Source organism: Lolium rigidum, chromosome 3 (assembly GCF_022539505.1).
Source record: "Lolium rigidum isolate FL_2022 chromosome 3, APGP_CSIRO_Lrig_0.1, whole genome shotgun sequence".
NCBI classification, from domain to species: Eukaryota; Viridiplantae; Streptophyta; class Magnoliopsida; order Poales; family Poaceae; genus Lolium; species Lolium rigidum.
This window is the reverse complement of record NC_061510.1, coordinates 408,350,847-408,370,336: the sequence shown is the minus strand read 5'-3', so window position 1 is coordinate 408,370,336 and position 19,490 is coordinate 408,350,847. Positions and strand designations below refer to the sequence as shown.

The following is a 19,490-nucleotide window of genomic DNA, read 5'->3' as shown; positions in this document are numbered from 1 at the left end:
TGACAAACTACAACCCTGCACACATTACACACATCAAACCAGAGAAAATTTAGTGAAATGCAAATTCAGAAAAATGTTGCAGAATTTTGTATATGAGTTACAGAAGAAATATCACCTCTGTCACATTACATATTAGATAGCACATATGTTCGTAGTTTTCACTGTAGTAGATGCGTCGCACTACCGTTCGTTGCAATCACACTTAAGCTCTGACAGGTCAAAGTCATCTAAGTCAGGTTGGCTCTACACTAATCATGAACACATATGTCAGGTTGGCTCTTACAGATTAAAGTATTGGCAGAAATTCATGCCATGCCCTACAAAACCATATTAATACTGACATTCAAGTGTAGATTGCGCGTCTTTTGTTAGTTAAGCCAATTTGATGGTCGTGATCTCAACTTTGAATATACAACAAAATTTCAACTTCCAAGCTTATTTATCGGAAACAAATCGTACCTCATTTAACGCCACTAGGATAACAACAATTCTAAATCCCTAACATGAACATCTTTACTATTAAATTGGAATAGGTGGTGCTTGGTTCCACTACTGGATTGGATAGTACTTTTCTTTTTCCTTCATCATGTTATTAATTAGAGCTTAGTACCTTATGAGGCCAGGAGTCTATATGAACCAAGCAAGTAAAAAACCATCTCAAAAAACGAGCCTAACCAGGCAAAAAAGGACACCAAGGCCAGGCACTGATTTTTCCCGTAAACGTCTCTATGCACTCGACAAAAGGCTGCCTTAGTGTTAATAATTTCAAATTTACAGAACTTGAGTTAAATTATCAAACAAAAAAACGGGATAGTAATAATTAAGGTTTAAAAGTACGGGACAATACTCATGATCTATCTGAATTTGAATTATCAGAAAGTTTGATGTTTGTAGGCCATCAAGTGCAAAACTGCGAGCTCGATTCCACTTTCATGCAATATTAAAGGACACAGGTGATACTGTTTATTATAGATGGATTGAGTCTTCTGTGTATTATTGCAACTCGTCCATTAATGCAAAACATTACAAAGTTCACTGAGATTTTACTCTTCTTAGAATCTAAGTTATGTTCTACAAAAAAAAATCAGCATTGTAGATGCATCCGTGGAGCTGAAAGTAACACCAGTGGACAACGAGCATGATTTATGATTGATGATGCAGCTACGCGTGGGCATTTAGCTAGTCAATTTTAAAACTGAAACTGTCGCCCACCAAAGCAAAACAGAGACTGGCCCTAACAGCAACTACAAATCCATAGCTAAGCAATTGACAGGTAGCAATACATCGCATGGAAAAATAAGAGGGATTTGCGATTGGGATGATCCTCACATTCTGAAATCTGAACTAGTCGATGCTCATCTCAGTTCAGCTCGAAGTGGTGCTGCAACATTCATCCGTCCAGGAAGCCGACCACCTAGATGCCACGGCCGCTGCTACCTTTCCCCCGCCTCGCCGGCGATGCGAGCCAACCACCACTCCGCCCACCCGTCGCCGCAAATCCATCGAGGGAGCCGAAGACCTTGACACCACCGCCGCTCCTACCTTTGCCCAATCTCGCCGCCGCACAGAGCCGAGGGTCGGACGCCACGGCCGCGCGGCGCCTCGTCTCCCTACCAGGTCGCCTCCTCCTGCGTGCATCCGTCGGGGGGATGCACGCAACGGCCGCGCGGTGCCTCGTCCCCCTCCTCGATCGGCTCCAGCTCCGTTTCCCCCGACGCCGCCGGGAACAACTCAGCTAGGGTTCGTCCAGGAAATAAGACTGTTATGCAGAAGCACCCTCACAAAACATAGATACATATCTATACCCCTACCCGGAGGAAGCTAGAATGAGAAATTATTTTTTGACCCACGAATGGAGGTACTCCGCGAGTTTCCGATCAAATTTTACCTGGTACTCTAGGTCCTGGTTGTGGAGTACGGGCGATCGTTAGCCGCGTGATCGGCTAAAATGAATGGCTCCTGTTCACTTGGGGGTACTGTAAAAGTCCTCAACAATTTTTCATATATACTTTTAAGGTTTAAACTATCCACATAGAACAACAAGTCCGAAAATGACCAATATTGTCATATTTGCTCTTTTCTATTACCCGTAACTAGGGTGGCAAGCAGGCATAGTGCATAAGCCCGCAGAAACATTATTTAGTACAAACTAGACTTATTTGCTAAAACAAAACATACTATTATAATTATATTATGTGGAACCGGTTGGTTTGTCTCCCATCGGATTACGTGTCAATAAAGTTTCACAAGGCAAAGGTTACAAAGTTTTAGTAGTTATTAGTGCCAAGTAAATACTACAGCCATTACAATGAATAAGACTTATGTTTTTTTGAAAAAGTCAAGCTAAGTGAAGTTTGATTAAATATTCAGAAAAAAACTATCAATAACTATAAAAAAAACTATATATATCACATGAAAATATATTTCATGATGTATCTAACGGTGTTGATTTGTATTGTTGGTTTTTCTAAAAACTTGATCAAACTTTACCTAGTTTAACTTTTAGAGAGAGAAAAAAAAGAAGTCATATTCGTTGGAACGGACGTATTACTATGTTTATTCGTTCAGTCTATGATTACCAACGCTGTCTACAGGGTCAATGGGTGCATCTAGTTTTCATGAATACATGTACTCCGCTTTTGAAATTTGCAAGTGGACGGCCTATTAACTTGAAAATTATCGACCTGCTTTTGCGGCGAGTATATGGTGCTGATCAAGTTGTCACACATCGATCAATCGAGAATAGATCTGACCGGGATCGCTGATCGATCAGAAGTCGTAGGCCAAACTCATTAGAGACAAAATGGTGGCGGGATGTTAGTAGCCGGAACGTGTTGTTCACCCCATTATTGGCCCTCAATACTTTATTTATTCGTTCATTTATCAAGTATCAACGCTGTCTACGGGATCATTGCGTGCATTTATCTGCCATCAAAGTATACCCCGCATTTGAAACATGCAAGTGGATGGCCAACTTGAAAATTGTCTATTGTATCGCATGATAAATTTCTCGATTGCTCCCTGCAGCGGCAGCAACAAACCATTCACACAGCAACACTAGCGAGCAGTCACAGGTATTTGCTAAACCACAACGAACCACTTAAGAGATTTCGATCGAGCAAGCGAGATCTAGCCAGGCATGGATATCGCCATGAATGGCATGGTCTCCCTCCTCCCCAAGCTGGGCGAGCTCCTCAAGGAGGAGTACAAGCTGCAAAAGAGCGCCAAGCAAGACGTCCGCTATCTCCAGGCCGAGCTCCAGCGCATGCACGCCAGCCTGAACAAGGTCGCGACGGTGCCGCAGGACGAGCTCGACGAGGAGGATCGGCTCTGGGCCGGCGAAGTCAGAGAGGTGTCTCACGACATCGAGGATCTGGTGGAGAACTTTCTGGTGAGCGCCCAGGGCGCCGTGCGTCTCCTGGACGACGCCGGCAGATTGAAGTCCCTCGCGGTGAGGATGGCAATCTTGTACAAGATGGCCAGGGCTCGCCGTGAGGTGGCTGCCGCGATGGAAGACATCAAGGGGAAGGTACATGAGGTTGCAAGCCGAGATGACAGGTACAGGAGACGTGGTGGGGATGGTGTACATGTTCCAGCCACATGGAGCCCCGGCACCATCACCAACATCGACCCCCTCCTGTCTATTCTGTACGAAAAACATACACTCGTTGGTATGGATGATGCAAGGGACGGGATTATCAGTAAGCTCCGTGAAGCAGACCATGTGTCCAAGCAGCTGCCCAAGATACTGTCCATTGTTGGGTTTGGATGATTGGGTAAGACCACTCTTGCCAAAGCAGTGTATGACGAGCTTCATAAGGGATTCGATTGCGCGGCATTTGTGCCGGTGTCGCGAAATCCTGATGTGAAGAAAGTTTTGAGGAATCTTCTCTATGAACTTGACAACCAAATGTATAATTCTGATTTGGATGAGAGACAGCTCATCTACCAACTCCGCCAATCACTTGGAACCAAGAGGTACGTTCATACCTATTACCACACATGCATCCTACAAAATCTTGCGTGTTATTAGCACATAATTATACATTAGTGCAAGAGCACAGCAGTACAGCACATACATATCTATAATCCTCTACTAATATATTTTGAGCTTTTATCTGCAATTAATTACCTCCGTGCACCGTACATCTCGGTGGCTAAATAGCTTCGAAATTTAAGTAAAACATGACTGAAATCTGTATCAACTAGATATAGATCTTGAAAAGAATAGTACTGTTACATACGCTTTTGGAGTATATCCTTTTCTACAATTGAGTCTGAATTATTGAGTTAGAACACTGATCAGTTCAAGTGCAAAATACGCTTAAGCGTATATAAATGACCATATTTTTCAGTTGTGTTCAACTTGATATCTTGATATGTGAATTATCATATCTGTATAAGGAAGTTTTTTTTCGAAAAGGAGGTCGAGAGCCCTAGGCTCTACATCATATAGATGCATAGGGCTTTTAATTGCATTTTATTCAACAAAGAACTGGTAAGAGCATACATCAAACGATCAGAATTCACCACGAACACCTACAAACTTAACAATAGGAGAAGAAAGTGCCATCGGGGCCTTGTGCCCTAAAACATAAACAACACCCACCAGCTAGGTACCAAGACATCATCAACTCACCATATAGCGAAACAGGAGCACTCATCCAGACCAGCAAACCCTCAACCAGTATCTCATGTTCTCGCTTGAGAAGGCGTCACATCCGTCGAACCGCTAGGCCAGCTCCAAGATCCGCATAACCCTTGCCAGGTCTGCCATCAACGCCACCACGGCATCGTACAACGCTTCCATGTTGTGTGAGTCCATCTTGGCACGTCCGCCACTAGACCCCACTGCACTATGCTGCCAGGACTCACAATTGTAGATGTGATAGATGCAACATCACTCCAAGACGATACCTATTTAGCGAGAGTTTGTTCCAAAACGATCCCTCAAGAGGGAGAAGGATACTGAAAGTGTCGCTATCATCCAACCCAGAAGACCTAGAGATGTTCTCACATAAGAGATTCATGTGTGTTCATGTGGCTTGTGCACGTGACTTCCATGTCCAGCCCTTCATTTTGTGCCTTTACACTTGTTCTTTTCCATTTAGATACTACGGATGAAAAAATAATATACGACATTCGGTTGGTCACAATAATTAAGAGACCAAATTTTATTGATGTTAAACTTTTATATGTTTGACAGCTTAAAATTGGTGATATGAACAGTTGGACGGCTTAAAGAATGAATGAGGTGGATGGCTTGCATATATAGAGATAGACTGTCATTAACCGTGTTATTGAGGTTTTGCTTCATAAGATAAATATATATCCAACGCCCGGATACTTGGACTTTGAGTGACCTCTTCTAATACTTTCGACTCATTAATATATATTGTGGGTTTTAAATAGCTGATGTGAGTTATTATATCTTTTAGATTATAAATTTTTAATTCTCAACGAGAAAGATTTAAACGTTTGGCTTTAAGCTATGCATCTTCTAAAAACTAGAAACTCTTCGGCGTAGCCCCTGCCGCAAGCACGAAACATTGAGGGGTTGAACGATAATTACAAGTAATGGAATGGACTAATCACATTGGCATACACTTTTTTTCTCCCACACATATATCGATTCCGTCGTCACATTTACTGAATCGAACAATTTTTTTATTCCATGACGTTGTTTCTGATATGAAATCTTGTAACGGTTAATTTAATCATATATGGGGTCATTGTACGAAATAGAACGTGTTTTCATTTTTTATGTGATTGGCATATTTTTGGCCATTGCAGTTAATAAATATGGTTTTGCTAACTCATTGGTCATGTGTTGTTATTCTGATAGGTACTTCGTTGTCATTGATGATATATGGGATACCGATGCATGGAAAATAGTCAAGCTTGCTTTTATGGATACAAATTGCGAAAGCAGAATAATCACTACAACCCGCAAGGTCAATGTCGCTAACGCATGTTGCTCTTCTGATGATCTTCTTCATAAGATGAAACCCCTTTCTGAGGGTGATTCCCAGAGGCTCTTCTATAAAAGAATATTTGCAAACGAGGCTGGATGCCCTGCTGATCTAGAGCAGGAGTCAAGAGATATCTTGAAGAAATGTGCCGGAGTGCCGTTGGCCATTATTACTCTAGCCAGTTATTTGGCTAGTAATCAGCAGATAAAACCAATAGGTCAATGGCGTATTTTGCTTGAATCTATTGGTCGTGGGCTTGCAAATGACCCTAGCATGAAGAGTATGAAGAAGATATTGTTGTTCAGCTATTATGATCTCCCTCCTCTTTTGAAGACTTGTTTCTTATACCTTAGTATATTCCCCGAGGATTTTCGCATTGACAGAGGTCGTTTGATAAGGCGATGGATAGCCGAGGGATTTTTTCAAAGTCTATATCATGAACTTGGCCTCATAGGACTCGGGGAATGTTGCTTCATTGAGCTCGTCAATAGAAGCTTGATTCAGCCTGTAGACATTGGTGTTGATGGCAGAGCACAAGCTTGTATTGTGCATGATATGATGCTGGATGTGATGTGTGAGTTATCAAATGAACAAAACTTCGTTACCACATGGGAATTTATCAAGGAAGACATAACTACTCAAAGAAAGCCTCGGAGGCTTTCCATCCAAAAGAGGATGGATGAGCTCAATTTCAATCGACTGGCTACCATGAACATGTCACAAGTGAGGTCCTTTACACTTTTTAATGTTCTTCATAGTAATAAGATTCTTCCTCTTTCAAGATTTGTATTATTACGTGTATTGGACCTAGAATGTTGTTGCTTGGTTGGACGGTACAGATACATTATGTGTATCGGGAATTTATTGCACCTGAGGTACCTAGGACTAAAATCTACAGAACTTGAGTATATCCCAGACGAAATTGGAAACTTACAGTTCTTGCAGATTTTGGACCTGCGAGAAGTAATTGGAATTTTGCCAGCAAGTGTTGTCCGGCTGACAAATCTGATTTGCTTGTATCATGTAAGTAGTCTGCCAGCAGGGATTGGGAATTTGGTGTCACTCCAAGTGCTAGACATAGCATACTTCGGAGAAGGAGTGGAACTAGAACTGCGGTACCTGACCCAGCTAAGGCGCTCAGCTTTTGGTGGCCAATATCATTTGCTCATGATAAACTAGTTACTTTTGTGGAGTCCCTGGGAGAACTTGCCAAACTAGAAACTCTGGAGATTCGCATGGCTGATGACATTGATGTCATGCAGGACTGGGTACCCTCTCCATATCTCCGTAAACTTCTGTTGACGGGACAGTTTCAAAATTTGCCAGCATGGGTTAATTCCTCATCACTCTCACTGGTTTCCTTCCTCCGTATATCTGTCAATGAACTGAAACCGAAGGACATTGAGATCCTCGGCACTCTGCCGGCTCTTCAGTATGTTGAACTGTGGTCAATCCTCAACGTCCCCATGGTGGACGGTGCAACCCAAAGGTTCATGCTTTCCAGTGATGCATTCCCTTGCCTGAGAGAGTGCAATTTCAAATATGTTATATTGGGGCCACATTTATTCACACCAGGAGCTATGCCCCTGGTTCAAAAATTGTCTTTGCGTCTCCGAGCGGAGGACATCCTCAGAGGTGACTTGGAATTGAGCATATGGAACCTCCCTTCGCTGGAAGAATTACAAATTATCCTTCATGGTGAGAACTTCACCAGGGAGGATGATGAAGCAAAGGATGTGATTACGCGATCGGCCAGCGACCACCCCAATTGTCATCTTACTATTGATGTAGTAGGGTAGTTGCCAACCCGTGCATTCACACGAGCTAGTATATCCAATGGTGATATGTACTCCCTATTTGACTCTTACTTACTAGTTTTGCTTTTCTGCTTCTATTACTGAGTTTCCTGCAACAATTACAATTCAACACCACAGATTTATCCATTTTCCGTTCTGATTTTAGTTTTAGTTGATGTTTGCTATTTATATTCATGTTTGAAGTGCATCATTTTTATTTGCAATTCTTTTTTACTTCGTCTAGACGTTTTTCTACAATTCATCAGATATGCATGATGCATGTTTCAATACTTATGCATGTTTGCAAAAAATCTGGTACTCTGTCAAAGCCACGAACTCGTCCGGAACCAGAAGCACCGGCCGGCCGTGGGTTGAACCAGGTTTGGTACGGGTGGTTATCATAGCAAATTATTTTTCCTTCTGAACTTCCTTTCGATTGGACAAATTCGTTCTAAGAGTGAACGATCAACCGGGCCAAAGCTTGTCAACCCTAAGTAATCGATGACAAAATACACACACAAATTTTTATTTTTTTACTATGTACATTTAAACTATCATCATACAACTTCAAGTCAAAAAATGACCAATATTGTCATATTTGCTCTTTTTTATTAGTCGTAACTAGGGTGGCAAGCAGGCATCCCTCATAAGCCCGCCAAAGCGTTACTGCAAACTAGACTAATTTGCTTAAAAAACATACAACTAACCTGACAAGTTTTAACTATGAAGCGGGACGGATCTGGTGCCGCTTTACAACCCTACTCGTAACATAGGTAAACTAGTATTTGAAGTTGGAAAGAATAACAGTTGCAGTTAATTCTGAAAAAAGAACAGTCTGAACAACAGTTGCTCTTCAATACACCGCATTTGCTATGTTGCAAACTGAGGGAACACATAGACGGTAATTATCACATGAGTGTGGATTTTGTACACCCACGCATGAGTGTGGGTGTATTATGTACCGTTCATTTTTTCTTGAGATTCGTGCTTCTGTGGACATTTTGTTTGCCTCCCCCAATTTATCCGTCACCTCACTCTCCTTTTCATCCGGCTTTCCTCCGTACAACCCGCTGCACAAGGTTAGGTGTTGTCCCATGTCCAGACCTAGCAGTAGGTAGGAGGCTCCACGTCTGCATTTTCCCCTCTCTCCTCAAATTCCTGATGCTCTCGCCGTGGACAAGATTCAAGCATTTGCCCCGCCGCCACCGTGCCCTCTGTCTATGGCCGTAAGATCTGCAATGGCCCATGGCCGTGGCGGCTGCTCCGCATCACATCCGTGACTCCAGTCCTCTCCACAGCGTGGTGCCCCATCCAAGACAGAGTACCGCCCCAGGGATCCATTTTCCCCTTCTCTCCTCAATTTCCTCCGCCGACCCCTGCTCTCCCAAGCCATGGGACAGGGTGGGTTGCAACTCCGACGGCTGCCATCACCGCCGTCTAGCTAGGTCGGGCTCAAGGTCCTGACGGGGACGCTGGCGCCTGAGGTCCACAACCTCACCGAACTCAGGCGCCTGGAGGTCTTCTCCAACAGGCTCACCGGCGAGCTGCCCTTGCTCGCTGGTCTCGCCTCGCTCGTCATCCTCATCACAACAACAGCTTCACCTCCATCGTCGATGGCTTCTTCAAGGGGTTGACTGCGCTCACCGCGACGAAAACCTGCTCGCCCTGATGACGATACCCGACGACCTCGCCTACTGCGCGTCCCTCCTCAACTTCTCGGCCAACAGCGTCAACCTCACCTTCGCGCTCCTGGAGTTCATCGGCGCGTGCCGTCGCTCCAGCAGTTTCACCTAGCGTAGCGATGAACAAGATGTCTGGGCCGGTGCCGTAGTCTCTCAGCTTGGTTGAGGACAGCGTGAGCCATTTTCTCGCTCTCCTCGCCGCCGGCAAGATCCCATCTTTTTCCTCCACTCCATCTGCGCGCCTGCCTTTTGCCGCTGCCCCGGCTCCTCCGCGTTGCAGCTCATGCACCTCCCGTCGTCTCTGCCATGCCGCCACCGCACAGGTACATTACGTCGCTGCCCGGCCGGAGCTCCTTTTCTTCTCTCCGCCGCTCCCTTCTTAGGAATCCCTTCTGCCAATGCTAATTTCTTCTTCAGTTACAGCTTGACGACGATGCGGTACACAAGGGGAGCTGCTGTTTCAGCTTGCTGAGGTGAATTTGGTTTGTTTTATTATTTGTGAAATGTGAAACAGAGAAGCTGTTCAATTTAACTGTTTTTCGTCCAAAACAAACAGGTTAGTGATGACGCCGGAGTTAGGGAAGAACATGATCGCCCGCTCTCTGACGCTGAATTTGCATCCCTTATGTGCTGCTCGAAGACGGCAACTCGTTCTCTGACCTTGCGAACCAAACTGTTGATTCTTGCAACCACGAGTTACTGAGTCACCGGCGGCGTTTTGTCGACGCGAGTCTGGAACACAATGCAACACCACTTCCGCGCTCGACGCCTGTACTGATTGGAAGCCACGATTTGTACTGTGAGAGATGTTATCATTTGTTCAAGTCTTCCTTTAGCAGCTAGCCATGTAGGAGTTAGGAGATGGTTTTGGAATACTGATGTGTGATGTACTAAAGGCTGACTGTAGCGTAAGCTGTTTCCTGAACTGCTACTCTGCTAGCAATGGATGCCATGTAGGAGTACTATGTTTTGTTCCAAGGATTACTGTCGCCAATGCCGTTCTATATGCTTTGTGGATGTGCTCTCCTCCTTCGACCCATCAGTTAGATTCGTGCTAATCATACCACAAAGTTCTGGATCGAAAATCATTAACAAAGTCTATTCAACTAATCTTACAGTAACAAATACGGAGTACATCAGATTCAGTTTGAGTGGAAAAAAGGTAGTTCGACCAGCATGGAGAGCAGCCCGGCGACGGATTGCATCTTCCTTTGCATGGCGCCGCACATGGCGCTCTGGACGGAGTGGATGGCCTCTGCCACCGCCGCCGCCCCATGCTTCGCGTACAGCATGGCGCCGTGCGGCTCAGCGACTGCCACTCCTCCAGTACCGGTCGTGGTCACCACAGTCACCCGGCGCTCGCTCGTCTGCGTCGCCGCCGCAGCCGTTGTCGAGCCCGACGGCACCGTGCCCTTTGGCTTCGCGGCGAGCGCCTCCTCCGCTGGTAGGCGTCCCAGACGACGCTGCTGTCCGACGGCATGGTTCACCGGCTCTTCGGCAGCAGTGCGGGCTCCACAGACCTCGCCGGAGATCGCGGCCGGCACCGTCGCCGAGGCAGCGGCTCGCAGGTCGCAGCCCCGTGCATGAGCAGGTGCTCGAGCGCCGCGTCGGATGGGCACTCGCCGCCGCCCGCCGGGAATGTTGTCCATGTACCGCTCCAGCTCGTCCTGGAAGCGGCCACAGGCGTTGCCCAAAGCCGTCTTTCTTCCGCCGGCAACGTTCCCGATGGCCCAGAGCCGTCTCGCTCTCGCTCTCGCTGCCGCTGCTGCAAAGAGAGGAGTCTCCTAACATCACCGGTTGAGAGAAGGGAGAGGATAGGGGAGACGCGAGAAAGGAGAAAGAAGCGCGGCTGGAGAAGGAGAGGAGAGTAGCTGTGACTGTGAGAGACAAGCCAATGAATAGTGTCGCGGTTTTTAGGGGAATCCTGCACCTAGCTCTGCCTATGACGACGCAACCGTCCATGCCCCGGGATTCCTGCATGTCTGCTTACTTTTCGCCTCGTCTCACGGCTGTAGCAGCTAGAGAAAATGGCACAAAACAATTTTTCTAACATTTCTCTTTTACGGATCTTAAAGCACTCAACAGGCTATAGACGGTAGAAATAACATCCACACCCATGCTTGTAAGCACAAATGTATTTCCGTTATCACATTTCTCTAAGATAAAATGTCTCTCAAAAAGATTTCCGTCTTAAAACAACGTCATCGCTCATCACAGAATCTTAATCGTTCCAGCATTAAGTGTCGTTCCACGGACATTATCAGATAGCGGTCACACACATTTTTTTGATCAAGGGCCAACGAGACTGATCCCCAACTCCGCAGCTCTGCATCAGAGTTGTGTCAGTGTCTGAAGCTATATTCAGATCCAGGTGCATGGAGCCACGAGTTGTCTTCAGCGGCCACAAACCAGCGAAACAACGCCTCCTGGTGGAAGTCTCACTTCTTTGAGGTGCCAAACCCGCCAAATCCCATCATAGCAGCAACATCAGGGTCAATGTCCTCAGGTTCATTCGGGCCAGCCAGCTCTTTCTGAAACCATTTGGCACCATGTGATTATGAATTCTACTGAATCTCGACAGCCCAATAGACCGTCAGACTGTAACTCTCATAATGGATGGAAAACAATAGTAGAAACTGAGTGATGTGGTTGCAGTTACCTTCTTTTCTTTCTTCTTTTCTCTCCGCTGGCGCTTCTTCTCCTCCTCCTCTTGCTGCTGTTTGAATATTCTCTCATCCAAATCTGAAGAAAGGCAAAAGAGATGATTTTAGGTTTCAAACAGCAATCTGGTAGACAAATCAATGGAATGCCTACACAACTGTTCAACGAGTAAGACAGGAGAAATGACATCCTATATGACGTTTTCGCATTGTATCACCTTGTTCACTAAAGGTCCCTGGGTCCTTCCTCTTCTTAAGTGACTCAAACCGTTTTTGAACCTGCAGGCAGAAAGTGTTCAACATTTAAGTATATGGAAGGTAATCATAAAACATTTGTCCACTTGGCTTGTATATAACCCACAGGTTATCAGGTTTATTGCGAGGAAAACAAATGAAATAGCCAGAACATGATGAATCCGAAAAATCTAGTGATTTTAAATCATTGCATGAACTCAGGTCAACAGACAAGAGACAAAGCTCAGCTATTTTACTTGTTCGAGTGAAGCCCTTTCAACACGCATAGACATGCCCAATGCTCTCTGATCTGTCAAATTTTCAAAGAATAAAGCATGAAACTGATGATAGGCAGGTTTGACAGGCCAACTGAACTTGAAATCGAGTTTGCAGGTACTTACGCTTCTTGCCATTTATATGATCCAAATAATTAGCTGAATCTTTAACAACACACTCACATACTGAACAGTAGTATCCAGCCTGCCAGAAAGTTGGTAAACTGAGAACAAACTTTTATGTGATAAATTGAGCATTAACAGCATCTAATTAAACATTAGTATTTAAAGCATCCAGAAATTCCAAAACAACCACTATCTAACAATACTTCAGGCATTGGTAAGTTAAAAGGCCAAGCAAGTGACGAATCAAAAACTAATGAGTTCACGGATTGTGGAAACATAAGACCAAAATCTATAAAACAGCAGAAGAATAACACGTACAACAGATCTTCTAAATAACGATCTCAGTAAGTTCTCAAGTACAACAAACAAACATGTAGTCCCAAACTCTAACAAGCCCTGTGGGATTTCTAGGTATCTAGTAATAGTACTTTTTCATGAATTGGCATGTCACGGAATAAAGACCAAGCAAGTGACAAACCAAACACTAAAACTATCGAGTTAAGCATCAATATTTGCATCATCCTCCAATCCCAACACAAGATAGATTAATTATGTAGCAATAGTACTGTTCTACACGTCATGCATTGGCATGTTAAAGACCAAGCATGTGACGAATCAAACACTTGTGAGTTATGAGAATTGACAGATTTTGGAAACATGAGACCTAAATCTACAAAACAACATAAGAATAACACATACAACAGATATTCTGAGTAAACATCTCACTAAGTTCTCAAGTAGTCAGGTACAACAAACAAACACATGTAGTCCCAAACTCTAGCAGTATGTGTATCAAGTAAGCCAAACTGAAAATTTACAAACATTGTAATTTCTAATTTTAAATAACAAGCACTGTGAGATTTTGTAACAAACCTGCTGGCTCAAAGGTGCGATTGGGGTTACCACCTGAAAAGAAGTGGTGATAAATAATACGATTAGTCATACATTTAAGTAGAGAGTATTTTATATATGGAGAATGTATTTTAGCAGATTAAAAATGCAGCTCTATTTGTGCGATTAATGGAAGCATTTTATTGATGATAAAATGAGCAAATGACCAAACCGAGGTATCTATACAAATAAAACATGCATATGTGAAATTAACTCAATTTTTGTAATACACATTCAAACCTCTTGCAATCTTCAACCTTAAGCACAATTTTATGCTTTCCATCTTTTTGTTTCACATTCAAAAAGCCCATTGTACTGCTCAAAGTGTTTAAGGCTTTAAGCATTGTCCTAGTCATGCAGTGGTACTATCAGACAGTTTAAGAAGAAATTGTCTGAGACTCCTAGTTAATAGTCATACAAAACAGCAGCAGTACCATTCAAAGGAATTCTTCAATGCAGTCAAGTATCATGAAGATTAAGATAAACAATCAGAATCAAGAAGGTACATAATATTATAAAATCGGATGCACATAAAGTATCAAAACTGTTAACATGGGTATTTTTTCATGAGCTCAGCTGAAGGGTGACTCGCTACTTTCATTCGCTGTACGTACTGACACAGATGTTCTTTAAGTTAACTGAATATGGTGTTTGCCTATGAATGCCCAACACAACACTAAGCTATAATATATGTCTATTTGATAGCCTCTACGTGAAAATAGCAGCATAAAGAAGATACAATGCCATGGCATATTAAAACACCCAATGGCCACAAATCAACAACTGATAATTCAATCAAGCATAAGGATGCATTCTCAGATACTAGGTTGCAGATTAACCTAAATAATGAATTTCAAAATGCACCACACAAGGACATACAGCCATACATAAGAAGAAATCGAGGAATCATGCCCAATTTCGGTTAACAGGTTGTACAACAATGTGGAAACATGGAAACCCCATAATAAGGAACATTATATGAAACCTATGTGATCTGACAAACCTGGGTCTTCCCAAGACGAGACTCAAGGTCAACTTCATAGTCCCTATGCTTCAAAGGTTGTCTTTGCACAGGAGGACCCCTATCTGGCATTTGCAATTGAAATAAGTCAGTTTTGCGAGATAATATTAGTATGGCTACAGATAATTAACTTTAGACGCAGTGCATACCCTTGCCTCTACGGGCTTCATCCTGGATTACCGAGGAGACAAAAGACAGGACAATGTTAGCAACGTATTGGGTAAGTGAGGAGTAAGGATATGATTATATTTTAAGTTGAAAAGAATGATAGGGCATTGTGGAGGACCTTCTCATCCCGCTCTCTCTGCCGGGCTCGTTCCAAGTACTCCTCCTTGTCAAATTTCCTGCGGAAAGTGTTGTCCACACCTGCAGGCTACACATCATAACAAAGCAGAAGATGAGCCCAAATGCACCACACTGGCTTCTCCTCTACGGGTAAAAAGAATTATGTCATTTTCGAGTACAAGCGACTCACGTTGCCAGACATCTTGGCCCGTCCACTCCCGAGCAGCTGCTACCTGTGAATCATGACAAGTAGAAGAAACATAGTAAAAAAAAAAAAAGAGCCTGCACGAAATTGTTGCCACATAACAAAGCGAACAATAGCGCCTCTACACAACGGTCAGAGAATCTGCTCATGACGGCAACGGGACTCGCTTAAAGAGCAATACACATATACCTAGGCTAACCAGCGCAGTAAACTACCCACCCGCAGCACACACATTTGTGACATGAAAGTTTACAGTCCAAACGTACAATCAATATGTAAATTGAACTTTCATGCTTACGAGAAAATACATGAAAACAGACAAAGGTAAGAATACCCATCTTGTATCCGTATTGCTACTTCATGGGTATCTGAATCAAAAGAATTAGACCCTAATACGGGACATGGCGGCACAAAAAGCAGGGTAACCCTAGCTTCGTCAAGCATGAAACAGATTGCGGGGGCACTTGGAATCAAGGGAGCACGGGTGCACGGAACTCACGCTGAGGGAGGGTATGCGGGGAAGTTTGGGGACTCGGGTGCGCTTGCCGCCGGCGCGGGGAGGAGGAAGTGGCAGAGGCGGTGGCGGCGGAGCCGTTTCGAGTTGCGAGCGCCGGGGCAGCACCAACACCGGTCGTCGTGGGAGACAAGATGGATCTGCGGGGCGGGGCCGAAGGGAGGTGGGAGGGGAGCGCTGCTGGAGCAGCGCGTAGAGGGAGGACGGAAGCCGCCGGAGACGGAGAGAGCGGCGGTGTTTTTTTCTCTCTTCCTCTTCCGATGTGCGATGAGGATTCGACTAGATTTTTTTTTTTTGTCTATTGTGAGGTTGGGCTGGGCTAATGCTCTCTGTTTTTGAAGCCCACTAGCGAGCGAGAGAAGGCGGCGTGCACAAAGCCTGGAGCCGGCGGTTCAGCTTCAGCAACACGGGTACAGTTTTCAGCATCAAAGCTTCGCTCGAGGATCTATCAACATTGTTCCTATGGCCCGGTTTCTTCTGTGCTTCAGGGCTTCTACAGCTCCAGGATGATCATCTTCTCATAGCACACTTGCGGCTGGGTATCCCTCAAAAAAGAAATTTGCGGCTGGGAGGCAGCCACAACATCATGTAATCTCCTGCGTCATTTGGAGATCAGGCCGCTCTATGCGTCGACCATTATTCGTCAGCCATGAGACCTTCAGTGCCCAGAAGATCTTCCGCAACAACAGCAGGCTCAACATTCCAGCACATCACTAGGATAGGTTAGCAAGCTTCAAAACAGACACAGCTCCTTCAGGCGTCTAACTGAATTTCACGGTTCAGGGCAGTGCCCAATGTGCCAAGCCCTCTTTCGGCTGATGCTGTAGGCTCTAATTCATAATAACAACAATAAAGCTCCCAGAGCGACGCCGGTGGCCATGGACACACAGATAAATATATAACAGCCAACGCACGATGATAAAATGGCAGTTCAAAGAGATACATTCTGACGGGTGTAGACAAAGTACATGACCAGTAAAATTTTAACAGTGCGATTCTCAGACATTGTTCATGTAGTAGTAGAAACGACAGCAAAAGACGCCCCAAAAAAAGCAGGTGGAAACGAATAATCTCTATCAGTATCATCAGCACACATCGGCACTAGAAACATGAATCACGAATCACGGAACTCCCCTACTGCGCAGCAACCTCCGCTGCCGCCTGCTCGGTCTCCTGCTCCTGCGGCTCATCCGACCCCTTGGTCCACAGCGACTCCCACTGCCCGTCCGACGCCTCCTTCCACAGCGTGATGTCGCCCTCGCCGGCGGCGACGGACAGCATGTCTCCCGTCAGGGACCAGGACACCCTCCACACCGGAGCCTCGAAGTCACGCATCACCTTGCCTTCCCACTTGTCGCTTCCTCCTTTGCCCTTGGTCCAGATGACGACCTTGCCGTCCTGGGAGGCGCTGGCGATGGTGGACTTTGCCAGGCCCAGGACCGGCGCCCACGAGACATCTCTCACGCACTCTGTGTGCATGTCGGAGACCAGGGCGCTCTCCAGCTTCCAGCCACCGTTGACAAACTCCCACACCTTGACGACAGAGTCGAAGCCACCGGACACGAGCTTGTGGACGAGCTGGTCTGAGCCGACCATGGACCCAAGTGCTGCTGCTGGAGCCCAGGAGACCGCTGTGACGCCAACAGGGTGTGCCCGCTCGATGGTTGCGGCATCCCATCCTCCGTCAGGCCGCATGGACATGACAGAGATGGTGCCGTCGGAGGACCCGCAGGCAAGGGAAAGGCCGAGTTCATACGGAGCCCAGGCAATGGAGTTAACTGAAGACTTGTGGTTGCCAAACACATGGGCCTGAGACCATTGCCCAGTTGTGGCCTCCTTCCAGACTATCACACGGCCATCATAGCCACAGGATGCGAGGATTGAACCGTACTTGGGATGGGCCCATCCAACACGCCACACAGGACCGTAGTGGCCAGTGAGGGTCGCAAGGAGCTGGGATGGGGCAGATGCACCTCCAATGCTGGTGATCTTCACGGTGGAGTCTGAGGAGGCTGTGGCAAGGCGCTTCCCGTAGTAGTCAATGGCAGAATCATGAACCATGTCCTTGTGGTCTAGCTCTATCTTCTTCGACGACATGTTGGAGTCAACTTCGATTACGGCCCTGCCTTGAGAGATTCTTTTTTAGTCCTGCAAGAATAAAATGAAGTAATCAGATAGTGTATTTTATCATGTAAAGAAAAAATGCATCACAGCACCCAAATTTGGACATAAGAAGTAAAATAGCAACAAAAACTTTGAGAAAGCACACAGAATCGGTTTCTTATGCTTTCCCTGGCCTCACCGCTGTCTCAGTAATCAACAGATATATGATGAAAGCAATAATTCATCATAGCAGTAACACATAGTGTGTAATATATTTCATTGCAACTGACATCAAATTGCATGTAGAAAGAAAACAACTGAACAACCAGACTTGCAAGTTTGGGGTAAAAATAATTTTAGATTTTAGACATGGCAATAGTCTCCACAAAACCCTAGAAGTTGCTGGATCAGATATAAACCTCCCTCTGTCTATTTTTCAGAGAATTCTTCTTATCTCTAATTACAGCAAAGAAAGAGAGGTCTAAGATTTGCACACCTAAAATACACAAAATAAAGAAAATTTCACAGAACCGATATACATATATGAACCAACAGCAATGCCCGTCTACACACGTTTCAGATCTACAGAGTAACTTCACTTCAGCCCAGCATACTGGAATCGAGGTAAACAGAGGTGCCTAACGTGTTTAGAAAAAAAAAAAGAGGTGGATGGGATTGGTTCAGATCAGGGCTGATCTAGATCAGAGTTCGCATCACACCACCCAAATATGGACATAAGAAGTAACACAGTAAAAACAAAACAGGGAGCACGCAGTAGCGGTTTCTTGTGCTATCCCCGGCCTCACTGTTGTCTCAGTAATCAACAGATATGAAACCAACAATTCATCATAGCAGTAGTACAGTGTGTGATATATTTCATTGCAACTGACATCAAATTACATGTAACAAGAAAACAACCAGACTTGCAAGTTTGGGGTAAAAAAATAAATAGATTTTAGACATGCTAATAGTCTCCACATAGACATGGAAGTTGCTGGATCAGACATAAACCCTCCCGCTTTCTATTTTTCAGAGAATTCTTGTTGTCTATAATTACAGAAAGAAAGAAAGAAAGAAAGGTCTAAGATTTTACACCTAAAATACGCAAAATAAAGTAAATTTCACAGAACCGATACACATATATGAACCAACAGCAATGCCCGCCTACACACGTTTCAGATCTACAGAGTAACTTGACTTGAGCCCAGCATATCGGAATCGAGGTAAACAAACAGAGGTCTTTGAAAAAAGAATCATGGATGGGATCGGTTCAGATCAGGGCTGATCAAGATCAGAGTTTGCATCCAGGGGCGGATCTAGATGGTGCGCGCCTAAAAACTGCGGAGGCCAGAGGGATCCAACTAATCGCTGGGTGGGAACAGCCGCGTACCTCGAAACCCAACGCGCGGCGGAAGGCTGCGGGGGAAGGGGCGGATACGGCAGGAACGCGATCTCCCGGCGACGAGGAAGAACGGGGACCGGCGGTGGCGGCGAGGCACGTGGAACTTTGGCGGAGGGGCTGCGGCGGCAGCTGAAGGGCGCGGCGGTGGTAGAGCAGAGGAGAGATTCTGGGTTGGGTTGGGTCGGATCGGGTAGATGAGGAGAGGAAGAGGAAGAAAGGTAGGGGAGGGACTGAAAGGAAACGTGAGTCGGCTGCTACGTGGAAGGGATGGGTTTCAGTTGTAAAAAAAACAAAAAATAAATCTATTTCGTGTCTCAATTTTTT

The 19,490-nt window shown here is 45.1% G+C and overlaps 2 protein-coding genes across 2 annotated transcripts; both read right to left on the bottom strand.

The window, feature by feature from the left end:
- Positions 1–11,601: 11,601 nt before the first annotated feature.
- LOC124701031 (zinc finger matrin-type protein 2) lies at positions 11,602–15,170 on the bottom strand. The gene is made up of 10 exons (XM_047233089.1): positions 15,133–15,170; positions 14,944–15,030; positions 14,807–14,828; positions 14,640–14,722; positions 13,619–13,651; positions 12,746–12,824; positions 12,602–12,654; positions 12,329–12,389; positions 12,110–12,192; positions 11,602–11,981 (listed from the first exon to the last, which is right to left on the bottom strand). The coding sequence occupies exons 1-10, from the start codon at positions 15,142–15,144 to the stop codon at positions 11,889–11,891; spliced, it is 606 nt and encodes a 201-aa protein (XP_047089045.1). The 5' UTR covers positions 15,145–15,170; the 3' UTR covers positions 11,602–11,888.
- Positions 15,171–16,778: 1,608 nt separating this feature from the next.
- Positions 16,779–19,289, bottom strand: LOC124704687 (protein transport protein SEC13 homolog B-like). Its single transcript, XM_047236959.1, has 2 exons — positions 19,155–19,289; positions 16,779–17,809 (listed from the first exon to the last, which is right to left on the bottom strand). The coding sequence occupies exon 2, from the start codon at positions 17,756–17,758 to the stop codon at positions 16,796–16,798; it is 963 nt and encodes a 320-aa protein (XP_047092915.1). The 5' UTR covers positions 17,759–17,809; positions 19,155–19,289; the 3' UTR covers positions 16,779–16,795.
- Between the last annotated feature and the right edge of the window lie 201 nt (positions 19,290–19,490).

What these genes read in the sequence shown, in the direction of transcription:
- LOC124701031 (XM_047233089.1), bottom strand. An exon ending in CTCGTCTTGGGAAGACCCAG is followed by an intron (nt 13,652 to 14,639) that starts GTTTGTCAGATC and finishes ACTTCTTTTCAG; the next exon opens with GTGGTAACCCCAATCGCACC. An exon ending in TCGCACCTTTGAGCCAGCAG is followed by an intron (nt 12,825 to 13,618) that starts GTTTGTTACAAA and finishes ACTTTCTGGCAG; the next exon opens with GCTGGATACTACTGTTCAGT.
- LOC124704687 (XM_047236959.1), bottom strand. Translation starts at nt 17,758, where the DNA reads ATGTCGTCGAAGAAGATAGAGCTAGACCACAAGGACATGGTTCATGAT.